General features: G+C 43.1%; 2 protein-coding genes across 2 annotated transcripts in view; both read left to right on the forward strand.

Moving 5' to 3' along the window:
- Nucleotides 1–569: 569 nt before the first annotated feature.
- On the forward strand, nt 570–13,980 carry LOC114641677 (gastrula zinc finger protein XlCGF57.1-like). Its single transcript, XM_051927455.1, has 3 exons — nt 570–669; nt 10,129–10,691; nt 12,283–13,980. Exons 2-3 carry the CDS (start codon nt 10,241–10,243, stop codon nt 13,623–13,625), a joined length of 1,794 nt encoding a protein of 597 aa, XP_051783415.1. The 5' UTR covers nt 570–669; nt 10,129–10,240; the 3' UTR covers nt 13,626–13,980.
- A 7,322-nt stretch (nt 13,981–21,302) lies between these two features.
- The window catches only part of LOC114641696 (zinc finger protein 501-like), a 28,682-nt gene continuing 23,196 nt past the window's right edge, over nt 21,303–26,788 (forward strand). Inside the window, exon 1 of the mRNA XM_028790724.2 lies at nt 21,303–21,434. The gene's annotated coding sequence lies outside the window, so the exon portion shown is untranslated. The remainder of the gene's footprint in view (nt 21,435–26,788) is intronic.

A 26,788-nucleotide genomic window follows, 5' to 3' on the forward strand; every position in this document is an offset into this window, starting at 1 on the left:
TTGAATACCTAGAGGTGTTGTAGATTTTTTTTTCCAGCCGTGTAACTGAAGCTAATGCTGTTAAATCAGACTTTCACTTTAACTAATCACTTTAACCACTGGAGAGTTAAAAAAAACCTCTAATTTCAATTCTCTTAATTTTGATTCATCTTTATTAGAGATGCTTCTATTTCCATTTCTTTTGTAAATTTAACTTTTGTGTTGCTGTTTGTGTAGCACTTTGAGTCACACTTACTCTACATATTAAAATGCTCTACAGAAATGAATGTGTCATTAGTCGTCTTTTCCAAACCTGTTTCAGTCAGATCAAGATCAATGTTTCGTAGCCTGCATCGGCAGAACTGGTTCAAAGTCGGGGCCATCGCAGGATTTTCTCGTTAAGTTGCATTTCCATTTTCTCAAGAAGCTCGTCCTGTGGATGAAGAACAGTCTGACTAATAATTCTAGCGGCGCACACTAGATGGCAGCATTCCCCTAATTATTGTGACGCTCGCCTCGGCCGGTCTCTCCCCCCCGTGTCGCTCGTTGATGACTCGTTTTGTTTTTCTTTATTTCATCCCTTTGCGGACGGCTGCCTGAGACTGCCATGCGAGGCTCGAGTTTGCACTTACAAAGACAAAAGGAAGTTGAAGGAGAGACAGGAAAGAGCGGCCATCAGGAGGAATGGAGGTAAGCAACGGGAGCATCAGGACGAGGTGGGGGTCTGTGGGTGGTTCTTCAGCCGGTTGTGCAAGCTGTCCCCGTCCACTCGCCCGAGGCTCAGACTGCACTCTAAACCACTCGATCGTGCCGTCCCAGTTCAGTACAACGGCTTTCACGAAAACTGGAGAACTCGTCTCACTAGAACATTCTGCGCAGTGGCGAGGGTAGGACGAGTAATCGGAGGTTTATTTATTTATTTATTTATTATTGGTTAATGCATGCTTATAATATTTGAACGGTGCATCTTCATATCAGCAAATGCGAATGAGAGAATTCCAACAGTAAGTCGCTCCTTCTGGCATAGCGCGCGTGTCTTCGGGATGAAGGAGGAAAAGACAGACAGACAGACAGATATAGGGGGACTGTCCAGACCGCCACTTGAAACTGCGCCGGACGGATGAATAGACATAACAGGTCAGGTCAGGTTGGGGAGCATACACTGGTACAGGGCGTTGCTGCACCCCCCACAAGACGAAACAGCTTGGTAACCCCGCAGACAGACGCGCAATTCTGTCCCGCCCTCCGGAATCGACCCCCTATCTGCTACAGGCAGATGTTACGTGGGCGTCCCCTTGGCCTGCTCCTCAACAATGAGGGTCCTCAACAATCGCGGCACATGGCCATAACTGATGCTCCCTCACAATGCAGGTCTCTTTGAGCAACACAAAGTCAAACCGGTGGGACCCAAGGATCCTCCGGAGAGACACAGGAGTCCAGTCTTCATCTCGGGTCTCTGGATAGCGTCCATGTCTCGCAAACAGGAGGCACCAGGACTCTAAAGACTTGGACCTTCGTCCTTTTGCATAGATATCAGGAGCGCCACACACCCCTTTCCAGCGACATCATGACCCCCTATGCTCTCTCAATCCGTCTACTGACTTCATAGGAAGAGTCACCAGAGTCATGAATGTCACTGTCAAGGTAAGTAAACCTCTCGATGAAGTCGACACTCTCTGCACAGACAGACACACTGCTGATGGCCGTGCCCAAGAGGTCAGTAAAGGCCTGGCTCTTGGTTTTTAACACAAACCCAGACCCTCAGACTCTTGAGAGCCCCCATCAGAGCCTCCATTGAAGATCACAGCATCATCAGCAAAGTCAAGATCAGTGAATCTCACATAACAGACAGATGACCCCCAGCTGCTGGACCCCTTGACCTTGCCCAACACCCAGTTCATGCAAGCATTGAACAGAGTAGGAGCAAAAAGAGACCACTGACGAACCTCAGAATGAACTGGGAAAAACACAGAGGATCTACCTCCACTCACAGTACCAGTGGACAGGCCGGCCATGACATTCAGCAACCTTGAGGGAATGTCACAAAGTCTCAGGATGTCCCACAGGGCAGCTCGATCAACTGAGTTGACATAACAGAACTTCTGAAAAACAAAAGGCAGCAGAGCAGCAGATACCCTGCAGATCATTACAGTCACAGCGAGACGAGTTAAGTGCAGGTGCCATCCCTCCCTCTGTCTGACTGTCTGTCTGTCTGACTGTTTCAGCCTCACGCACGAATGGCTGGTCATATTTAATGACCCTGCACTATAACAAATCCTGCCTCTTTAATGGCACTTTATGCTTCCTTACTGGCCTGACAAAGCACCATTTTATTCTGGAAAGGGCTTTCTGCATATGAAGTTGGATTTCTGTGCTTTGAAAAACGTTCTTATTTGATAAAAAAATGAAATCTTTAATGTAAGGTAGGCTACCTATCAGGACACTAACTAATAAGGAAAACCAGGACTTCGCCTGTGAGAGAGTCCTTTAAAAATCAGGACTTAATGGTATTTCACAAACCTGTTACCAGCTGTTTGTGATTATGTACCTTATGGAGCCTGTTACAGATCTAAATAAGTAAAGGGCCTTTCTGGAACCTTCATGTAGATGGGTCCTTTGGGGACCAAAAATAGTTCCTCTATGTCACTGTTCTGGAGGACCGCTGTGGAACCTTTCATTTTAAGAGTGTGGAGGAGACCTCTGGGACAGTCCAACTTAGACCGTCGGCTGTGTGGGGTCAATGATCGTAGTTTATTCTAAACACAACACGTGTTCTCATTTCAAATATCAATGGAATTTACTAAATAATAGTCATTGAGCAACAGGCAATCTGTCATAAAAAACACCTGTCACTTAAAGACAGCAAACCCAGAGCCCTTAATAATAGGATGAAAGTCTGTCTGGGGACAAATAAAGTTCTATCTATCTATCTATCTATCTATCTATCTATCTATCTATCTATCTATCTATCTATCTATCTATCTATCTATCTATCTATCTATCTATCTATCTATCTATCTATCATATAGTGCCTTTTCTATCTATCTATCTATCTATCTATCTATCTATCTATCTATCTATCTATCTATCTATCTATATATCTATCTATCTATCTATCTATCTATCTATCATATAGTGCCTTTTCTATCTATCTATCTATCTATCTATCTATCTATCTATCTATCTATCTATCTATCTATCTATCTATCTATCTATCTATCTATCTATCATATAGTGCCTTTTCTATCTATCTATCTATCTATCTATCTATCTATCTATCTATCTATCTATCTATCTATCTATCTATCTATCTATCATATAGTGCCTTTTCTATCTATATATCTATCTATCTATTATATAGTGCCGTTCAGATCTATCTATCTATCTATCTATCTATCTATCTATCTATCTATCTATCTATCTATCTATCTATCTATCTATCTATCTATCTATCTATCTATCTATCTGATAGATAGATAGATAGATAGATAGATAGATAGATAGATCTGAAAGGCACTATATGATAGATAGATATATAGATAGAAAAGGCACTATATGATATATAGATAGATAGATCTGAAAGGCACTATATAATAGATAGATAGATAAGCTCCTGGATCTTCTGTGATCACCAGCCCAGCTCGTCCTCATGTGTCTAGTCAGAAGTCAGATATAATAAACACGCGATAAGAATACGAGTGTCAGCAGATCTGTGAAACACTAATAAAGACACAGCAGATCATCCTGTGACCCACCTGCTCAGGGTATTGGGGGTCCATCACAGTCGGGTCAGTTTTTGAGTCGCCATTCAGCCTTAATCCACAAACAGACACAGGGAGAACAATTCATATCTGTTAAACACAAAGACATAACTCATGTAGAAGCATTTATAATTGTTACCTAAATTAAAAATAAATTAAACACTTTAAGCATTGATCAGTCTGACGCAGTCTGAAGGTTTGTTTTAACAATAACCAGTCACTTTGAAATATTTATTTTGTTATTTCCTACAGATTTCAAGGACTGGCAGTCGACAGCACCACCCAATTCCCAGACTTTACCTTTATGCACTGATGTTCATAATTTCTTTTCCTCATTCAGCCTGGGACCAGGGACCTCACATATAAACAATGCGTACACACAAAAATGTTGCATACGCCCGTTTCCTTGTTCACTTTCAAGATGTTTAATAACTACACTTGGCTTAAAGCCACGCACATTTTCACAGCAGACTCACACCGCACATAACATCTGTCTGTCTGTCTGTCTATATGTCTGTCTGTCTGTCTGTTTCATATTCATATATATATCAATATCCATGACATGGGACTTATCAAATACACCAAAATTAACTGCATATCAATTACAAATGTAATTCACTTGACTGTAATCACTCTGTAACAATATAATGGTGCACAGAATACCCAATCTATTCCGACTGCCATGGCTGCTTTAGCGTTGTTAGAAGACATCTCAGATGGAAGAATTAGAAGGGAGTGCATATTTAGAAATGGTGATGACGACTGGCTTGTAAGTCGATGTCCCAGAGCTCTTCTCTTGGCGCTGTGTGCTGAACTGGCGCCCGCTTTAGAAACACAGACTTTGAGGAGTTGTGCTCCACCTGCTCCATTGCAAGTTCTGTCCACTCTCAGGAGCTTTTCAACGTGAACTGGCTGACTGATCAGGTATTTCACGATCATCACCGAGTCGCGTCATGCCGGCTGTATAGGATGGCATTATCCGCTGGTCATCCAGATAGATAAGATTTCCTTACACTGTGCTTGAACTGACACACATTAAAGCGCCATTCGCAGCAACATCCAGTTTTCCATCGGAGCGGACAGCTGCACACACTGCTGTCACAATGGTGCTGGACAAGTTAATCAGCTAGTGATCAATCGCTAAAAGAATGAGCTGCCATTACATCATCTATAGCAGGAGAGCCCACATGACAGAACTGCACCATTGCAGGTGCTTTATCAAACTTGTGCGGCCAAAGGCAAGCAGTCCTTTTAAGAATAGCGGGTCACCTCAAAGAGCAGAGAATTGAACCGTTGTGGTGCTCGATGGTGACACTACACTATAAAGGCGCCTTCAGAGAATGAATTTGGTTATGTAAGTAGAAAGCATTTCCACTCTGTTAATGTGCTGCTCGATAGTCCACAGAAAGTGTGTCACATTGTGAATCAGACAGCGTGACAACTTTGTTTGAATGTAATTAGCAGAATGTGAAAACAGGTAATCAGACAGAGCATTTATTTTTGTAACCAATTCATTTAATTTGTGGTTGGTGTCATATTCCTTAGCTCATTGGCCACATCTCTTACAACCTTTAAGTATCTGCGACCCGAGTTTTCATAACAGTTTTAATCGCGCCCCCCCCCTAACGTTTTTTTGAAACCCTAATAAAATTTATTCCTGTATTTTTTGCTGCTGATACACCGCTACAAGTTTAAAATTTCCCTACTAATAGCGAAATTACGCCACATATGGCAACATTCGCGTCCCCTTTTTTATTACTTGGGGGGCGCGACCAACAGTTTGAGAACCACTGTCTTACAGCATCCACTATGGCAGTTTGTGACTCGGACACAGCCAGATGGGCACCCAGCAGTTTCCTGAGGACGAGGTGTGTGTGCAGCAGCACCATCAATGTGTAGATTCAAGTCTTCAGCATGGGGGTCAGCTATTGTCTGAAACAGAATAAACAGAAGGTGGGCTGCGACTCACTTTTCTCATTGACTTTCATACCTGCCCACCTCATTTTTTTTTTTTTTTTATTTTGGGCACCGTGCGACTTTCTGAACTTGAACTTCCGAGTTTCTTCGCCACGCTGTATCACTCCAACTTTGTTGTTTATACCACTGCTTAAGCCAACAAATAGTACATTTTTCCTTGCCTCCACTTCGCATTCGCTGAAATTCTTGTTTTCACATGCTTTTGCCATTGTCTTTTAACAGAACACTGAATGGAAAGTGGTGGGGTGCTGGCTCTGAGGCTAGGGATCTGCACTGGCAATTGGAAGATTGCTGGTTCGAATCCCGTAAAATGCCAAAAGGGACTCTACTCTGCTGGGCCCTTGAGCAAGGCCCTTAACCTGCAATTGCTAAGCGCTTTGAGTAGTGAGAAAAGCGCTATATAAATGCAAAGAATTATTATTATTTATATTGATGTGCATATTAAAACATGCAAACTTCTGGGAGAAGTCAGGGTGGGGCGTCAGGCGCATGCATGTGTGTTACATTTCACGCTGACCGGGATTTTTGGAGCTGAAGTGCGTGGAAGTTGGCTTACGCACGGTTTTATACATCTGAATTATTCTGTGCATACACACATTTCCACTTTTGATTGTACGCCGTGTTTTAGTGCGAGTTCTACCCACATTGTTATACATGAGGCCTCTGGTCTGAGACTAGCAGTCTTAAATCCTACCTCTGCCACCAAACTGTAGAGGCATTTCAAATTATTACCAGTATGAAAATCTATCAGACACTTTAAGCATTGATCAGTCTGAAGCAAGCGTTTACAACGAGACACACACCAACGCCCCGCACCCTACTGCAGCTCCTAAGATGTCGTGTGTGGCTTGTTGCATTGAGCAGCAGGCTGCTTTTATAAGTTCACACACACATCATCATTTATCTCTTATCAAGTGTTGTTTCTCTGAAAGATCTTAAAAACTAACAGGAAGGCAAATTTTGAAACCAGCACCATAGGTGGCTTTGTTAGCACAAACCATAGAAATAAACGTACAGTAAGAGTCTAAACATTGCTGCTAAACATTGTCCTAAGTCATGTATAAGCAAAGATAATAGACAGAAATAAGCAAACGTGAGCTAAACCAGTTACGAGCGAATACAAATATGAGCTCGAATAAAATATAAGTCAAGACTACAGCATGGTTAGAAAGAAACAATTTAACACTTAGGCCTCATCCTTCAAGAGTTTAACACCCCAGAACTTCACCAAATCCTACACCTCAAAGACACGTAATCCATTCAACGTCACAGGATGCTGTAACCAGGAGATGAAGGAGGAATTAGCCCTGAACGATGCACCGGTCCATCACAGAGCCCACTCACATCAGGTCCCCATTTAGAGTGGACCTGCTTACCTTTGGGATGCGAGAGCCAAAGCCACACCAGCACTGAGAGAACATGCAGAGTGTCCGGGCCAGCGTGGAAAAATGGGACCAAGCTGCAGGGTGGACATGGGATAAGTGAACGAGATGTGGAAATACAAAACTGCAAATATCCAAAAAACAAGAGTCCAACCAAATATAGGATGCTGAGAGTGTGTGGTTTAGTCCAGTATACCAGTTCACACCGCTGTTCTTATTGAACTGGGTCAGCTTTTGCCATTTGTTGCATTAACGTCTCACCTGCTTGTCCATCCTGAGACTCTGAGCATTTGATTTGAAGCCACAGTGAGTCCGATTCTCCACAACAGGAGTATCTCCACAGCAACGAGGCCCTGTAAATTAAAGCCATTATTGTATTAATCCTTGGAATTTGAAGATAGCCGGCACCTTGAGATCTCAGTGTGCACTGTGGTTTGCAAGTAAAGTTTGCATAGTAATCATTAAACCTCGACACCAACCGCCTCGTACAAACAAGAGGATTGCAATTCTGTCAAACATGCAGGTCAGAATTGAGTAGCCCGCAGTCTGCGGCCAGTCTGCATGTTTGTGACTTTTATTGTTTAGCACTTGTTATATTTACTGTTAAAACAGCACCAACCACCAAAGTGACTAAACAAATACACAAGGCTGGCAGTTGGCTGTGGGTTGCAAATGTCATTTACTTTTAAGTCAGAGATATACAGATTTAGTTGAACAATGGTAAGTAAGTTGGGAAAAGCTGAGCACAGGGAATACTGTAAAAGAAAATTTGAATTAGCTATCAGGAAATTAGGAGTTTGAGAAGGGTAAGTTGTTGACAGATTTTAAAACAGGCATAAAAAAAAGTCAGGCAAGAAACAAAGCGTTAAAGTACAGTGCATCCGGAAAGTATTCCCAGCGCATCACTTTTTCCACATTGTGTTATGTTACAGCCTTATTCCAAAATGGATTAAATTCATTTTTTTTCCTCAGAATTCTACACACAACACCCCATAATGACAACATGAAAAAAGTTTACTTGAGGTTTTTGCAAATTTATTAAAAATAAAAAAACTGAGAAATCCCATGTCCATAAGTATTCACAGCCTTTGCTCAATACTTTGTCGATGCACCTTTGGCAGCAATTCCAGCCTCAAGTCTTGTTGAATATGATGCCACAAGCTTGGCACACCTATCCTTGGCCAGTCTCGCCCATTCCTCTTTGCAGCACCTCTCAAGCTCCATCAGGTTGGATGGGAAGCGTTGGTGCACAGCCATTTTAAGATCTCTCCAGAGATGTTCAATCGAATTCAAGTCTGGGCTCTGGCTGGGCCACTCAAGGACATTCACAGAGTTGTCCTGAAGCCACTCCTTTGATATCTTGGCTGTGTGCTTAGGGTCGTTGTCCTGCTGAAAGATGAACCGTCGCCCCAGTCTGAGGTCAAGAGCGCTCTGGAGCAGGTTTTCATCCAGGATGTTTCTGTACATTGCTGCAGTCATCTTTCCCTTTATCCTGACTAGTCTCCCAGTCCCTGCCGCTGAATAACATCCCCACAGCATGATGCTGCCACCATCATGCTTCACTGTAGGGATGGTATTGGCCTGGTGATGAGCGGTGCCTGGTTTCCTCCAAATGTGACGTCTGGCATTCACACCAAAGAGTTCAATCTTTGTCTCATCAGACCAGAGAATTTTCTTTCTCATGGTCTGAGAGTCCTTCAGGTGCCTTTTGGCAAACTCCAGGTGGGCTGCCATGTGCCTTTTACTAAGGAGTGGCTTCCGTCTGGCCACTCTACCATACAGGCCTGATTGGTGGATTGCTGCAGAGATGGTTATCCTTCTGGAAGGTTCTCCTCTCTCCACATAGGACCTCTGGAGCTCTGACAGAGTGACCATCGGGTTCTTGGTCACCTCCCTGACTAAGGCCCTTCTCCCCCAATCGCTCAGTTTAGATGGCCGGCCAGCTCTAGGAAGAGTCCTGGTGGTTTCGAACTTCTTCCACTTACAGATGATGGAGGCCACTGTGCTCATTGGGACCTTCAAAGCAGCAGAAATTTTTCTGTAACCTTCCCCAGATTTGTGCCTCGAGACAATCCTGTCTCGGAGGTCTACAGACAATTCCTTTGACTTCATGCTTGGTTTGTGCTCTGACATGAACTGTCAACTATGGGACCTTCTATAGACAGGTGTGTGCCTTTCCAAATCATGTCCAGTCAACTGAATTTACCACAGGTGGACTCCAATGAAGCTGCAGAAACATCTCAAGGATGATCAGGGGAAACAGGAGGCTCCTGAGCTCAATTTGGAGCTTCATGGCAAAGGCTGTGAATATTTATGTACATGGGCTTTCTCCATTTTTTATTTTTAATAAATTTGCAAAAACCTCAAGTAAACTTTTTTCATGTTGTTATTATGGGGTGTTGTGTGTAGAATTCTGAGGAAAAAAATGAATTTAATCCATTTTGGAATAAGGCTGTAACATAACAAAATGTGGAAAAAGTGATGAAGCGCTGTGAATACTTTCTGGATGCACTGTATATAATGAAAGACAAGAAATGAAAAACAAAGAGATGAGCAAAAGTCCTGAACCCAGGTTTGTGGCCATTCCTTGTCTAATGAGTGAAACTTGGATAAGAGGCAGTGTGCACTGCCATCTTAAACAGCAATGGCCCTAAATTGTAAGCCTCCAGCCCAGTAGGTGGCAGTGCAGTCCGAATCTGGAGAGATTGGGACACTGTGCCCTCTGTCAAGTCAAATCCAGCCTTGATTAGACCTGTGCTGCCAGTATTAAATGGATCAAAGTGAAAAACGAATGAAGGTTTAAATGTTTTCTCCGCTTTTCACCATTCTCTGTTTTGAATGAATCAGCAGGTCTTTGTCGTCATATGAAATCAAATTTCACTCCAAATCTGCTGGGAACATCTTAGTCCAATGTGGCTAACCTAGTTGGTAGTTTTAGTGTTTGCTGGGAACTGTACGTTTACACTGAAGGGTGCTCTAGTTATTCCCGATGGCTTTAGGAAGTAATTCAATCGCTTTTATTTTCACAGCTAAAAATGAGCCTCCTTCCCAATTCAAACAACCATGCAGTGAGGGGTCTGTTGACCCCCAGGTCTGAGCTGTCCACTTGACAAGCAAGTCTTTGAGGAGAAAAGCAGACACATGAAGGGAGAGAAAAGATTTGCATGGAACATGGCCTCCGTCAAAGAGGATGACATGAATGAAAGACTGGAACACCTTAAACAAGAGGACTGTGAGTGGGGCGCACCAGAGGAGGTGTGTGTGAAGCTGGAGGACTGTGAAGGAAGAATCTTATGTTTTAAAGAGAAGGAAACCAAGGGAGAGACCGCTGAAGTTAAAGTTGAAGATTCTGAACATTTGTCAGTTAGTCCTGCACTGCAAAACCATGAAAGTGGGAATAATTTCAAGCAGCATGTTTTTGAAGATGCTCATTTTAGTTTACAGCCCTCGGTCACAAATACGGGACAACTGGCTACCAGGCAGAGTTCTATGGAACTTAAATCAGAGTTGTCGGAGTTTGACGAGAAAATCAATGAAAAAAACAAGAGAGAAGAAGAAGAAGTACAACAGTCACCTAGGAGGGTAGGAATTAGTAAGTAATGTGAATATACGTAAAAGAAAATATGACTGATTACATCTCCAAATTCTGTCTTTGGCTCTTTTGTTATTTTTAGTAGGAAGAAATTAGAGTGGCTGAATCTGTGTAGAGACCTGATGCTTGGTTAGCTGCCCCAACATACATAAAGCTGTGATTTTTAGTAGTTTTATGTTAGTGAAATGAAAGAATCACACATATTGACCCCTAGACATGGAGGGGCTTGAATGTAAGTTTAGCTTTTTGCCTCACTTCTTTAGCTGCACTTGTCAGATTTCATTCTATTCCACTCCTCCATTTTCTTCACCTGGGGTCACAGGTGGCTTTTGATGTATGGCAGATTTCAGGCTGACAGGCAGGCCATGCTGACTTACATATCCACACTTAATCACACCAGACGGTGACTAACACAGGAAACACGTGTGCGGGTATGAGATGAAGATGGAGAAGCTGAACAGAGAGCAGGAGAACATGCAAAATCCACACACATAGTGGATACAGCAGGAATGTGAGGTCACAGAATGAATGAGTGTGTCACACATATCTTTTCATAATTCATCAAAACAAATTCTCACTTTCTGTTATATAATGCCTTTCATATCTATCTATCTTTCTAGTATATAGTGCTTTTCACATCTACCTATCTATCTTTCTATTATATAGTGCCTTTCACATCTATTATATAATGCCTTTCACATCTATCTATTTCTCTATTATATAGTGCCTTTCACATCTATCTGTCTATCTATCTATTATATAGTGCCTTTCACATCTATCTATCTATTATATAGTGCCATTCACATCTATCTATCTATTATTTAGTACCTTTTACATCTATCTATTATATAGTGTCTTTCACATCTATCTGTCTATCTCTCTATTATATAGTGCCTTTCACATCTATTATATAGTGCCTTTCACATCTATCTATCTGTCTATCTATCTCTCTATTATATAGTGCCTTTCACATCTATTATATAGTGCCTTTCACATCTATCTCTCTATTATATAGTGCCTTTCAGGTCTATCTATCGGTTATATAGAGCCTTTCACATCTATCTATCTGTCTATCTATCTCTCTATTATATAGTGCCTTTCACATCTATTATATAGTGCCTTTCACATCTATCTATCTGTCTATCTCTCTATTACATAGTGCCTTTCACATCTATTATATAGTGCCTTTCACATCTATCTCTCTATTATATAGTGCCTTTCACATCTATCTATCTGTCTATCTATCTCTCTATTATATAGTGCCTTTCACATCTATCTCTCTATTATATAGTGCCTTTCACATCTATCTATCTGTCTATCTATCTCTCTATTATATAGTGCCTTTCACATCTATTATATAGTGCCTTTCACATCTATCTATCTATCTATCTATCTATCTATCTATCTATCTATCTATCTATCTATCTATCTATCTATCTATCTATCTATCTATCTATCTATCTATCTATTATATAGTGTCTTTCACATCTATCTGTCTATCTATCTCTCTGTTATATAGTGCCTTTCACATCTATCAATCATATAGTGCCTTTCACATCTATCTATCTGTCTAAACCTTTTGTTTTTACAGTTTTCCAGGAGGCTGACAGCTTCTTATCCTCTTCATTTGCTGAGACTTCTCTACAGCTCAGACTACAGCACAAACAGGACAAGGAGAAGGTAGAAAAATCAACAGGAGAATCAGAGAATTTGACCCCAGCCTTTCTCCAATGCAGCTCTTATCCTGCTGCCAGACAAACTATGATAGAAGCCATCATCACTGACCAACAAAAAGTTCATAATACAGATCAAGAAGCTCAGTACAGAGAGTGCAGAAAAATGTCCAAAAACATTCCTGACTGTACAGATCGCAAGCTGATTCATATGAGACAGAAGCCATATGCCTGTTCTGAATGTGGGAAAATGTTCTCACGCAGCCAAAATCTTCACATTCACAAAATAATTCACACTGGAGAGAAACCCCACTGCTGTTCTGAATGTGGCAAACGATTCTCACAAATTGGTGGTCTTCAAAGGCACACAAGAATCCACACTGGAGAAAAACCTTATTGCTGTTCTGAATGTGGCAAGCGATTCTCTGACAGCAGCGCTCTTCAGAAGCACACAAGAATTCATACTGGAGAGAAGCCATATTGCTGTTCTGAATGTGGCAAAAAATTCACCCATAGTAGCAGTTTTCGCATACACAAACAAATTCACAGTGTAGAAAAACCTTACTGCTGTTCTGAATGTGGGAAAAGATTCCTACAAATATTTAAACTGCATCGACATATGAGAATTCATATTAAAAAAAATATTTGTTGTCCTGAATGTGGTAAACATTTTTCTAACAGTAGTGGTCTTTGTAGTCACGGAAGAATTCATATAGGTGAGAAGTGTCCTAGCTGTTCTGGATGTGACAAGCATTTATCAGACAATAGCAGTTGTAAAAGGCAGAAGAGAATTCACACAGAAGAGAAACCATATTGCTGCCCAGAATGTGACAAACAATTTTCACTTAAATATAGTCTTCAGAGGCACAGACGAATTCACACTGGAGAGAAACCTTATAGCTGCACTGAATGTGGCAAGTGTTTCCTTGAAAAGAGAAGTCTGAATAGCCACATGACATTACATACTGGAGAGAAGCCATATTGCTGTACTGACTGTGGCAAACGATTCTCAATGAAAGACAGTGTTCAGAGGCACAAAAGAATCCACACTGGAGAAAAACCGTACACCTGCTCAGAATGTAACAAGCGATTCTCGGACAGTGGCACATTTTGGCGGCACACAAGAATCCACAGCAGAGAGAAGCCATATTATTGTCCTGAATGTGGAAAAGGATTCAACCATAACTGCAATCTTCAGAAACATATAAACATTCACACCGGAGAGAAAGAGAGCGGGAAAGAGACCTCACTGCAAATTTAAAAGAGTAAGAGTTGCAGCAGTCCATGTGAATTCTCATAACTGAAGCATGAGACTTATTGCGGTCTCGATAGTAAGCACAATAAGATAACTCAGTAAGACAACCCTGAAAAATATGATAGTAAAGAACTAGAATGATTATGCAAATTACAGAAAGCCATTGAAAACACCAATAAAGGGAATGGAAAGACCTGAGGTAACCACTGGAGAAATGCAAATGACAAATTAGATTAGCTACTAACTGTGAAAAACCTGGTGGAGACCCCAAACTAACCTTCTGGCTTAAACAACTAAAAATGTGCTAATGCAACAAATTCAGATGACACTCGATTGACACTCAGTCTATCGATCAATCTAATCCTACCCAATATACTCAAATTAAATTCTTTCTATCTATCTATGTAATCTTGCCTACAATACTAAAATTGAATTCTATCTATCTGCCTATTTATCTATGTAATCCTATCTATTATACTAAAATTAAATTCTATCTATTGTGGCGGGTGGCCAGGACACCCCTTTGGCACTGAATCCGGGGGAACAGCCATGGGCTGTGCACACTACACTGCCAGAAAGCTTGGTGGCAGCCCCTGGGTTACATCAGGGCCACTAGCATGGACCACCGGAGCTCAACCTGTTGGGCTTCATGGCCACCGCCAAGGGGAGCTGCACAGCTTCCTGAGCCCGTGTGGGCGGTGATGCAGCCACACCCAGAAGTGCAACCTGAAGTAGGTCAATCATCACCTGGAGCACTTCTGGATGGGCTATAAGAGGAGCCAGCAGCCACTACTCTAAGCGCCAGAGTCAGGAGAAGGAGGACAAAGCTGCCTGGGATGAGTGGAGGAAGAAGAGTGTGTTTTAGGTGTTTTCTTTATGTGTGTTTTTGGGGACTGTGTAAGGCCTGTGGGGCACGGGGAAGAAGTGTCCCATGGCTAAAGAAACAATACATTTTTGTTACCCTTTTGAAATGCCTCCGTTGTCAGTCTGTGTTGGGTCGGCGCTGTTATAGCACTTTATTCCACATTATCTATCTATCTATCTATCTATCTATCTATCTATCTATCTATCTATCTATCTATCTATCTATCTATCTATCTATCTATCTATCTATCTATCTATCTATCTATCTATCTATCTATCTATCTATCTATCTATCTATCTATCTATGTAATCCTGCCTACTATACTATAATTAAATTCAATCTATTGTGAAAGAATGAGTCTCAACACACTGGAAAGGTCTGGGACAGCCACCCGTATATTGTCCCTAGCTGCAAAAGTTTTAATGAACACAAGTTGTGGTCAGGTTGAGTTCCAGGATTGAACTGACAAGGCTTTGGAAACTGGTGGCTTTATAAGCCATGAACCGGAAGTGATGTCATCTAGCCAGAACCGGAAGTGGCATCAGTCTGTGCGCCGGAAAAGAAAGTGATTAGGCAGGTTTTCCTGTATTTGGTATGTAGAAAAAACAGAGGTAGGTTTAGTGCACCCTGCCACCCCCTGGCCTGGTGGGTAATTACCTCCACTTGGTCCACTCAGCTCCTTCCTAGTTGCATGTGTGTGACACGGTCCTCCCCTCAGCCCAGACCCATCGGGTCGGGCATACCTGTCTGTGAGGTCGTGGCACCAGGAAAGGGCATCAGCATTGGCCTGCAGTACACCACAAAGAGAAATGACTGAATACTTGTAAGGCTGTAGGTCTAAAAACCACCACATGACTTGTGGATTCATAGCCACTGTAAAGGTGCATGGTCAGTCACCAGGATGAACTCACGTCCCAAGAGGTAGTACCTCAGCTGAGTAATCACCCATTTAATCGCCAAAGCCTCCTCTCCACCACCACTTCCCTGGTCTCCCAGTCCAACAGTTTCCGGCTCAGGTACATTACGGGGTGTTCTACTCCATCGATACTCTGGCTCAGCATGGCACCAAGACCTGTGTCCGAAGCATCTGTCTGGAGAATGAAAGGCAAAGAAAAATCAGGTGCTTTCAAAATAGGAGCTGACGTAAGAGCCTGCTTAAGGTCACTAAATGCAGCATCTGTAGCATCATCCCATACCATGTGATTAGATTTCCTCATTTTTGTAAGATTTGTCAAGGGAGTGGCTGTCTCGGAAAACCGGGGTACAAACTTGCGATAGTAACCTGCCAAGCTGAGAAATGCTTGTACCTGCCTCTTGGTTATTGGGCAGGGCCAATTCACAGTGGCATCTATCTTAGAACATTGTGGTTTGACCATACCTCGGCCCACTAGGTAACCTAAATATTTGGCTTCGACCAATCCAAAGTAGCATTTCTCCAGACTGATACAAAGACCGGTATTTGCTAGTGTCCATAACCTGCTGTAGGTGTTCCTTCCAGGTTCTGGAATAGATGACAACATCATCCAAGTAGGCAGCACTATATGACTTATAGGGTCAGAGCACTTTGTCCACCAGATGCTGGAAGGTAGTGGGAGAACTCCAAGTAATCTGAATGGAAGTACACGATACTGCCAATGTCTGCTAGGGGTGCTAAACTCTGTCTTTTCCTTTGCAGAGTCTGTTAACGGAACCTGCCAGTACCCTTTTGTCATATCAAGGGTAGTCAAAAATTTGGCATGTCCTAGCTACTTGAGGAGGTCATCCACTTGTGGCATAGGATAGGCATTGAATTGGGATTCTTGGTTAAGCTGACAGAAATCATTGCAAAACCTCCAATTTCCATCAGGCTTTTTGACCAACACGATGGGACTGGACCAGGGACTATAACTCTCCTCTATCACACCTAGATCCAGCATATGTTTGATCTCCAACTCCACTTCTGCCTTTTTTGCTTCGGGAATCCAAGAAGGGTGTTCTCTGACTATAACCCTGGGTTTCATCACGAAGTCATGAGCAACCAGAGAGGTTCGTCCGGGCTTTTCGTTCACTACCTCTGGAACAGACAGGATAGCTGCTTCAAGTTCCTGTCACTGTAGGCAAGTCAAATTATCACCGAAGTTAAAGTTCAATTTATGAGTAAAGATTAACAGGGCTGTCCGGAGAAGGGACCGGGATTCCTCTCCTTCCACAGTTTCAGCAAATTAACATGATAAATCCGCTCTCTGGGTCGATAATTAGGTTGGATAACTAAATAATTGACCAAACCCTTTCTTTCCTTAACTTCATATGGGCCTTACCAATGAGCCAACAATTTGGAATGTGAGGTAGGAACTAATACTATGACTCAATCCCCCGGGCGGAACTCCCAAAGGGATGTACCACGGTTATAACAACGAGCCTGGGCTGTTTGCACCTTTTCCATGTGATTTTTTAAGATGGGTCTAATTATTGCACACTTGTGCAATATACTTAACTATATTTACAGAGGGAAGGGCCTCCTCCTCCTCCCAGCCTTCTTTTAGTATATCCAATATGCCTCATTGGACATATATAAACGAAAGACCTGTGTATGTGTGTGTGTGTGTGTATGTATGGAGCAGTCTGCTCTGCTCTGCTCACACTCACCCACAGCGACATGAGAGTTTGGATGAATTCTTCGGTAGATGTAGAAGCTTATACAAATGTGACTTGTAACTGTACTCGGAGAGATGCCGCATGCCTGAACTTTTAATTTGTTTCAGCGCTTCCGTGCACCTCAGTTCTCATTACGAAAGACCTGTGTGTGTGTGTGTGTGTGTATGTATGGAGCAGTCCGCTCTGCTCATGCTCAACCACAGCGACAAGAGAGTTGGTATTAATTCTAGGAAAGATGTAGAAGCTTATACAGGCGTGACTTGTACTTGGTGAGATGGCGCATGCCTGCACTTTTATGCGTGCACCTCAGTTCTCATTACGAAAGGCTTACTTATGGCGTGTGCTTGTATGGAGCAGTCTGCTCTGCTCACGCTCAACCACATCGACATGAAAGTTTGGAAGATAGATAGATAGATAGATAGATAGATAGATAGATAGATAGATAGATAGATAGATAGATAGATAGATAGATAGATAGATAGATAGATAGATAGATAGATAGATAGATAGATCTGAAAGGCACTATATGACAGATAGATAGATAGATAGATAGATAGATAGATAGATAGATAGATAGATAGATAGATAGATAGATAGATAGATAGATAGATAGATAGATAGATAGATAGATAGATAGATAGATAGATAGATAGATAGATAGATACTTTATTAATCCCAATGGGAAATTCACATTCTCCAGCAGCAGCATAATGATACAATAAATAATATTAAATTAAAGATTGATAATAATGCAGGTGAAAAACAGACAATAACTTTGTATAAAGTTAAATGTTAACGTTTACCCCCCCGGGTGGAATTGAAGAGTCGCATAGTTTTGGGGGAGGAACGATCTCCTCAATCTGTCAGTGGAGCAGGACGGTGACAGCAGTCTGTCACTGAAGCTGCTCTTCTGTCTGGAGATGATCCTATTAAGTGGATGCAGTGGATTCTCCATGATTGATAGGAGCCTGCTCAGCGCCCTTCGCTCTGCCGCAGATGTTAAACTGTCCAGCTCCATGCCAACAATAGAGCCTGCCTTCCTCACCAGTTTGTCCAGGCATGAGGCGTCTTTCCTCTTAATGCTGCCTCCCCAGCACACCACCGTGTAAAAGAGGGCGCTCGCCACAACTGTCTGATAGAACATCTGCAGCATCTTATTGCAGATGTTGAAGGACGCCAGCCTTCTAAGGAAATATAACCGGCTCTGTCCTTTCTTGCACAGAGCATCAGTATTGGCAGTCCAGTCTAATTTATCATCCAGCTGCACTCCCAGGTATTTATAGGTCTGCACCATCTGCACACAGTCACCTCTGATGATCACGGGGTCTATGAGGGGTCTGGGCCTCCTAAAATCCACCACCAGCTCCTTGGTTTTGCTGGTGTTCAGTTGTAGGTGGTTTGAGTCGCACCATTTAACAAAGTCCTTAATTAGGTCCCTATACTCCTCCTCCAGCCCACTCCTTATGCAGCCCACGATAGCAGTGTCATCAGCGAACTTTTGCACATGGCAGGACTCCGAGTTGTATTGGAAGTCTGATGTCTATAGGCTGAACAGGTTTGGAGAAAGTACAGTCCCTTGTGGCACTCCTGTGTTGCTGACCACAATTTCAGATGTGCAGTTCCCAAGATGCACATACTGAGGTCTGTCTTTAAGATAGTCCACGATCCATGCCACCAGATATGAATCTACTCCCATCTCTGTCAGCTTGTCCCTAAGGAGCAGAGGTTGGATTGTGTTGAAGGCGCTAGAGAAGTCTAGAAACATAATTCTTACAGCGCCTCTGCCTCTGTCCAAGTGAGAGAGGGATCGGTGTAGCATATAGATGATGGCATCCTCCGCTCCCACCTTCTCCTGATATGCAAACTGCAGAATGTCAAGGTCGTGTTGAACCTGTGGCCTAAGGTGGTGAAGCAGCAGCCTCTCCATGGTCTTCATGTCATGTGACATCAGAGTGACAGGCCAGAAGTCATTCAGCTCACTAGGACGTGATACCTTTGGGACTGGGGTGATGCAAGATGTTTTCCAAAGCCTCGGGACTCTCCCCTGTTCCAGGCTCAGGTTGAAGATGTGCTGTAGAGGACCCCCCAGCTCTGATGCACAGACCTTCAGCAGTCGTGGCGATACTCCATCTGGACCCGCTGCTTTACTGGCACGAAGTCTCCTCAGCTCTCTGCTCTCCTGCGCTGTTGTAATTATGGGTGGGGATGTCTCTTCTATGCTGGTATCAGCAGAAGGATGTGTGGAGGGTGCAGTACTCCAAGGTGAGAGTGAGAGTGGGTTAGGGTGGTCAAACCTGTTAAAGAAGTTGTTCATTTGGTTTGCTCTCTTCACATCTCTCTCGATGGAGCAGTCCGCTCTGCTCACGCTCAACCACAGCAACATGAGAGTTGGTATTAATTCTAGGAAAGAATCTTATACATGCGTGACTTGTACATGGTGAGATGGCGCATGCCTGCACTTTTATGCGTGCACCTCAGTTCTCATTACGAAAGGGTTACTTATGTGCATGCACTTGTATGGAGCAGTCTGCTCTGCTCACGCTCAACCACAGCGACATGAGAGTTTGGATGAATTCTTCGGTAGATGTAGAAGCTTATACAAATGTGACGTGTAACTAAACTCGGAGAGGTGGCGCATGCTTGCACTTTTAATTTGTTTCAGGCGCTTGCATGCACAGTGGGTGTGAATTCTTCGGAAGATGTAGAAGCTTGTGCAAGTGTGACTTGTGCATGCACTTTTACATATTTTCGGCGCTTGCGTGTACCTCATTTTTCATTCAACCCAAGCAGACAAACTCAGATTTGTGGTACATGCACACTGTACGTTCACGCAGCAAGTTACCTACCACATGTTTGCCTGAGACAGATTTCAGTCTGTCCCGGTCAGTTCGTGCCACATGTTCACTCGACTTCACGACTACCAGCTGTGCCAGCCCAGTTAGCTGACGTCTCTGCAGGTTCACCAACATAACAGTAGCTGCTAGAGCAGTGTTTCCCAAACTCGGTCCTGAGAAACCCCTTGTGGCTGCGGGTTTTTGTTCCAACCAGCTTCTGTTTTTAATTGAACTCCTGGGCTAATTAAGTGAACTGATATTTCCCAAGTTCTGTGTTTAGGGAACAATATAGAAATTACAAAACTAAGTTTGCTAAAAAAAAAAAAAAAAAAAAAAGTTAAAATGTACCAAGCAGTTATATAGGAATAATGTATTTTTTTCTTTTTAACTGTATTTTCATCTTGATTTTCATTCTACTTTTCTAGGTCTTCTAATTGTTTAATTAATGTATTATTTAGCAATAGTACTTGCAGCCTTTGATTATTTAATGTTGTTTGCCAGCATGTCTGCTCTGCTCGTTTTAAATTGTCATTATTAAGATACAGCAAAGGGGGAAAAACTGCACAATGAAAGGGCAATGTATAATAAAATCGGGTGGCACGGTGGCGCAGTGGGTAGCGCTGCTGCCTCACAGTTGGGAGACCTGGGGAACCCAGGTTCGCTTCCCGGGTCCTCCCTGCGTGGAGTTTGCATGTTCTCCCCGTGTCTGCGTGGGTTTCCTCCCACAGTCCAAAGACATGCATGTTAGGTGGACTGGCGATTCTAAATTGGCCCTAGTGTGTGCTTGGTGTGTGGGTGTGTTTGTGTGTGTCCTGCGGTGGGTTGGCACCCTGCCCGGGATTGGTTCCTGCCTTGTGCCCTGTGTTGGCTGGGATTGGGCCCAGCAGACCCCCGTGACCCTGTGTTCGGATTCAGCGGGTTGGAAAATGGATGGATGGATGGATGTATAATAAAATCAACAAAAGAGAGTTGAGCATTTAAATCTATAGCAAAAGCAGAAATATTTCTAAATGTCTTCTAAATGTAAAAATCATGCTGCTATGCTTTTCTGAATGTCGAATAAAAGAAAAAAAATACCAGCTAATTAAATGAGATGAGTGCTATCAGGTGTTGTCACTGATTAGGAATCCGGTTGGAACAAAAACCTGCAGCCACAGGGGTTCACCAGGACTGAGTTTGGGAAACACTGTGCTAGAGAGTCTTCGGGGATTTTGGTCCTGAACACCACACACAGCTAGTCCTTTAATAATAGAGGAAAAGAAATAATCCTCCCTCCGTCCAGTAGATGGCACTGTACACCCGGTTGGTCTCACTTTTCTTACAACGTTTCGTTGAGTCCCTCCTTGCTGTCTCCTTTAGTTTCTATGTTTATTTCTTCAGGCAGGTTGCCTTAGAAGACACGTGTCTGCATTTCACAGACTAAAGCAAACAGAGGAAAGAGAGAAACGAGGAGAGAAAGAGTGGCGAAGAGGAGGAGTGTAGGTAAGCAACGAGAGCGTAGGGGGGCGTGGGCAGGAATGTTGTGGGCTTGAAAAACTAGGACAGCGTGAGGGCGACGAATCATGGGGGGGGGAGAGAGAAAGTGAAGAGGAAAGCAAAATAGAACGAGTGAGAATCGCGGCAGTTTGTTTATTTCAGCTTTGGGGCTTCACGGCCCGCCGCCCACGCTCACGCCGAGTCTCCAGGCTGCCGTGTACTGTGAGTCGCCCGCTCCCTGCTCAGGGGACTGAGCGCCAAAGATCAGACACTTGAGTTCCCGAAGAAGAGGGGGGCAGAAGACCTAATACAGGCGTCTTGAACTTGCAGTCTGCCCCAGTGAATCTCACAGATGCGGCTGTAATGGCAGGCGGTGATTCCGTAGCGCAGGTCACCTGAAAAGCTTTATTCTGCCATATTGTACCCACAGCGACATTCATTATTTCACATAAGCGTGCTCGGTTATTCTTGAAACAATAATTTTATACCATTAATGGCGTACTGCACGATAAATCCACTTGACTTCTAGTTTTCCTCCTTTTTCTCTGTACGTTCATCGTTCGTTTGCTCAGAGGTTGATGCGCTTGCTGCTTCCTGAGCAGCTCTTCTTTACTCCACCCTAGCGGCCCACTTTTTCTCTCATTCGTCGGCATCTTTTCGCATTAAAACTGATTGTGTTGCAATTACTTAGTACGTTGTCTTTAATTTTTCACGTAAGCTAGCACACAAGTCTTCAATGTGCCTCAAGAATGATTTAAGATATGAAGAGTTAGAGGAAGGGAAAGCGAAGATGGTAGGGAATGAGAACGGCGCCCGTACGCATGCGCTGCACGGCCGCCCGCTGCCGAGAGCTGATTCAACAATTCAATAAAATAAAAGCAGGAATAACCTTGGAGGTCAATCACCACCCCGAAAGCGAATAGTAGACTTAGCGTAGTATATGTGTACCAAATTTCAGGTCAATCGTTCAAACGGTTTGTGAGCTATAGGTGATTTAAAACCCTGGACAGACAAACGGTCAGCCACGGTAGGGTATTATATAAGACCGGGGTGCCCAACTCCAGTCCTGCTGGGCCGCAGTGGCTGCAGGTTTTCATTCTAACCCCTTTCTTAAGTAGTGACCTGTTTTTGCTGCTAATTAACTTCTTTTGAATTCATTTTAATTGACTTGCTCTTGAAGACTCAGACCCCTCAATTGTTTTTTTTCCTTAATTAGCAGCCTAACAATAATATGATACAGAATGAGCCAAAACAGGACCAGCAAACTGTGACCATCATACAATATCTGAAAATAAAGGCGAAGGTCTCAGGAATGCTGATCTGCTCTTAGAAAAGAAAAAATCCACAATTTCGGAAATGTCTGCTATTGCACAATGAAAGCAGCAACAAGCCATGGAATTAAAGAACGGGTTTAATTAAAGACAAGACTCAGCGCCTCATTAAGGAACTGGTTGGAGTGAAATTGGTTGGAGTTTGAGGCCCTGACTTAATGTTGGCTCACTCACTTCACATTTCACTTTTCTTTGGGTGCCATTTAAGGAAAGAAATGAAGCAATTCAGAGGAATGATGAAGAAATTTAGGGAAACATTTCTCAAAAACCAAGTCAAGTAAAATTAATTCAAAAGAAGTTAATTAGCAGCAAAAACAGATCACTAATTAGGAAAAGAGTTAAAATGAAAACCTGCAGCCACTGCGGCCCTCCAGGACTGGAGTTGGGCACCCCTGATATAAGACGATACTTGGCAGTGAAGATGGAAAAGTGGCTTACGTTAAAAAATAATAAACAAGAGAAGCATTACATGTCATCTTTAAGTAGCAAACGTTGATTGGAATGCTTTAAATAAATGTTAGGAAAAGGTAAAGCGCTTAACAGAAAAGCGAAGGCTGCTTTCCTGCAGTGTGGCCTTACATGCTCTCTTGCAGAAGATGAGCTCTTATTCACGGAATGCTTTATGCTCAGAATTTCTATGAAATGTATTACACGACTTTTTTTTTTTTTAAAAAAACAAGGTGTTCGCACATTTCCTAAAAAAAATCTAATTCTGTCACCGTAAGGACAGCAAGTTACACGGTTATGGGGAAATCAAAAATAAAGGAATATTTCTAATGAATTACAGATGGTGGACTTAATAGCCAACTGCTAAAAGCCTCGTGTGAATGTTGAGAGCCTACTTTGTCCAGTAGCCATAGATAGCAATAAGTAAAGTTCTGCACGATACGACTGTTTGATTATCAGCTTGAAATAACACACACACACAACACCTTCTATTTGATACGGCTGGGCAGAACATGGATGAGCTGACACACTACATGACAAGAAGACATTTTTTCCAGTTAAAAATCCATCCATCCATCCATTTTCCAACCCGCTGAATCCGAACACAGGGTCACGGGTGTCTGCTGGAGCCAATCCCAGCCAACACAGGGCACGAGGCAGGAACCAATCCCGGGCAGGGTGCCAACCCACCGCAGGACAAACACACCCACATACCAGGGCCAATTTAGAATCGCCAATCCACCTAACCTGCATGTCTTCGGACTGTGGGAGGAAACCTACGCAGACACGGGGAGAACATGCAAACTCCATGCAAGGAGGACCCGGGAAGTGAACCCAGGCCCCCAGGTCTCCCAACTGCAAGGCATCAGCGCTACCCACTGTGCCACCCCAGTTAAGAATCATTTCAATAAATCGGCCCTTTCCTTTGTTCTGCTGATTTGGATAAAAAAGCCCTTCATGCTCTCGTTTTTCTTCCCGTCTTGACTATTGTAACTCACTGTCCAGGGGTGTCACTCAATGGCTTCTCTCTCGCTGGCAGTTGGTCCAAAACTCTTAACGTGGGTCACGTGAGCGTGAGCACATCACTCTTATTTTGGCTTCACTTCATTGGCTCCCCGTCAGACGATTTGAAAATTGATTTTACAATTTTATTGTGCACTTTTAAATGTGTGTTCTCACCGTGTCTGCGTGGGTTTCCTCCCACAGTCCAAAGACATGCAGGTTAGGTGCATTGGCGATCTTAAATTGTCCGTAGTGTGTGTGTGTGCCCTGTGGTGAGCTGGCGCCCTGCCCGGGGTTTGTTCCTGCCTTGCACCCTGTGTTGGTTGGGGTTGACTCCAGTGGACCCCTGTGACCCTGTGGTTAGGATATAGCGGGTTGGATGATGACTGACTGCCTTTGAAATGTTTCAGTGGTCTGGTCCCGGCGCTTCGGTCTGACCTTTTTGTCTGTTTTGTCCCTTCTTGCTCTCAGTGGCTACTGGCCTTTCCACGGTCAAGATGAAAGAAACAGGGTGGGGTGGGGGGGTCGGTCGTGCTCTGGAACAGCCCACCACTTCAGATAAGAGCAACTCCAACCCTGTCAATTACTATATCTTTGCTGAAAACACATTTTTGTTGTGGCTCTTGTTCAGAAAGCGGACGCCACTTGTTTTTACGATTAGGCACCGTTACACTATTTTATGATTAGGCCAGGGGTAGGCAACGTCGGTCCTGGTGAGCCGCAGTGGCTACAGGTTTTCATTCCAACCCAATTGCTTAATTAGAAACCAATCATTGCCAATCTCAGACCTTATTTAATTTTATGGCTTGTTAGTCTGTGCAATGTAAGGCTCTTATATCGTAGATTTTTTTCCTTTCCAAGGATAACATCCAAATGATATGAAGCCTAAAACAGATCATTTTCAGTCTGTCACATTTTTCTATTAAGTGTTTTATTAAATCAAACCGTGCATGATGAACACACACAGATGTAATTGGAAAAAAGCTAGCTGGAGAACTGCTGGCTGCTTTGTCTTTTACATCTTATTGCTAATAAGGAGCAATTAAAACACTGAATGCAGCAGTTTAAGATTGAAATAAGCAATTAAGGTTGGAGAACCTTAACAAGCGAGACCACTAAAATGAAGCATCAAAATGTCACTTAAGCAATATGTGCTTCATCAGCAATAATTGAGTTCTCGTTAAGGAACTGGGTTGGAACAAAAACCTGCACTTACTGCGGCACTCCAGGACCGACGTTGCCTACCCCTGGATTAGACGCCTACTCTAAAATTTTAAGATTAGGGGCCGTGGTGTACCCGGCCTTACCCCCACGAACCTTAAGTTCAGGGTTTGTAGTTAGGGGTAGGCCAGTGGAAAACAAACAAGAAGGAGGAGATGGCGTCCTCTTTCTGAACAAGACCCTTTGTTTTTTCTACCTGGCTTTTAGTCACTCGCAATGAGTTTTTATGTGCTGCTAGTATGTTATTTGTCAAATATTTATTGTTTTTATTATTCATTTATCAGTCTTTGAGTTTATTGATCTATTTTCATGTAAAGCACTTTGACCGTAACTCTTTCAGGGCTAATTGTTTTTTTTTTTTTCATTTTGAATATTTTTCCACAAAAACAAAGCAAACACTATATGCCTTTAACATTAAACATTGGCTTTCTAAGATCGGCTGTCACACTGCTTACATACTTCCTACATACCTGTTTGTCTAACCATTTATACTCTGAAGCAGGGGTCGTCAACTCCGGTGGCCGCAGGTTTTCATGCTAACCCTTTTCTTCAGAATATCAGAATCTCTTTATTGTCATTGTAACAAATACAATGAAATTAGGTGCAGTTCCTGCGGTGTCAAAATATAAATAAATATAATTAGACAAGGATAAGAAGAAATGAGGTAGAACACAAACATTCAACATAAGACCTTATTGCACATGAACACTATTGCACAAGATGGCATCTATTGCACTGCTGCACTGGCAGTGATGAGGTGGCATTCAGTGCTCTAATAGCAGCAGGGTAGTAACTGTCATTCAGTCTCTTAGTCTTTGTTTTCATGCTCCTCTATCTTTTACCTGTTGGCAACTGTTGAAACATGTCATGGGGGGGGGGGGGGGGGGTGTGAGGAGTCTTAGTCTTTGTTTTGATGCTCCTCTATCTTGTTGGAACATGTCATGAGTGGGGTGTGAGGAGTCTTTCAAGATGTTTTCCGCTTTCCTGAGGCAGCGAGAGCAGTGCAGTTCATCCAGAGAGAGTAAAAAGCAAGATGATCTGCTGGCCAGTCTTTACAGTCCGCTGAAGTGTCTTCCTCTGCGCTGTTGTGCAGCTGTAAAGCCCCACGCCGAGACAGCACAGGATACTCTCGATAGAAGGACACTTGCAGTTTTTGGAAGATGTTATTCTAACTGAGGACTCTCTGCTGAGCCGCCTTTGCCAGCTCAGCTGTGTTCCCACCCCAGGACAGGTCTTCCATGATGTGGACTCCCAGGAAACGGAAGTCACCCTCTCCACACAGTCCCCTCCGATGTAGAGTGGTTTGATGTCCGTTTTCTTTTTCCTGAAGTCCACAACATGAGCTCCTTGGTCAGGAGC

This window comes from Erpetoichthys calabaricus, chromosome 5 (assembly GCF_900747795.2).
Source record: "Erpetoichthys calabaricus chromosome 5, fErpCal1.3, whole genome shotgun sequence".
NCBI classification, from domain to species: domain Eukaryota; kingdom Metazoa; phylum Chordata; class Cladistia; order Polypteriformes; family Polypteridae; genus Erpetoichthys; species Erpetoichthys calabaricus.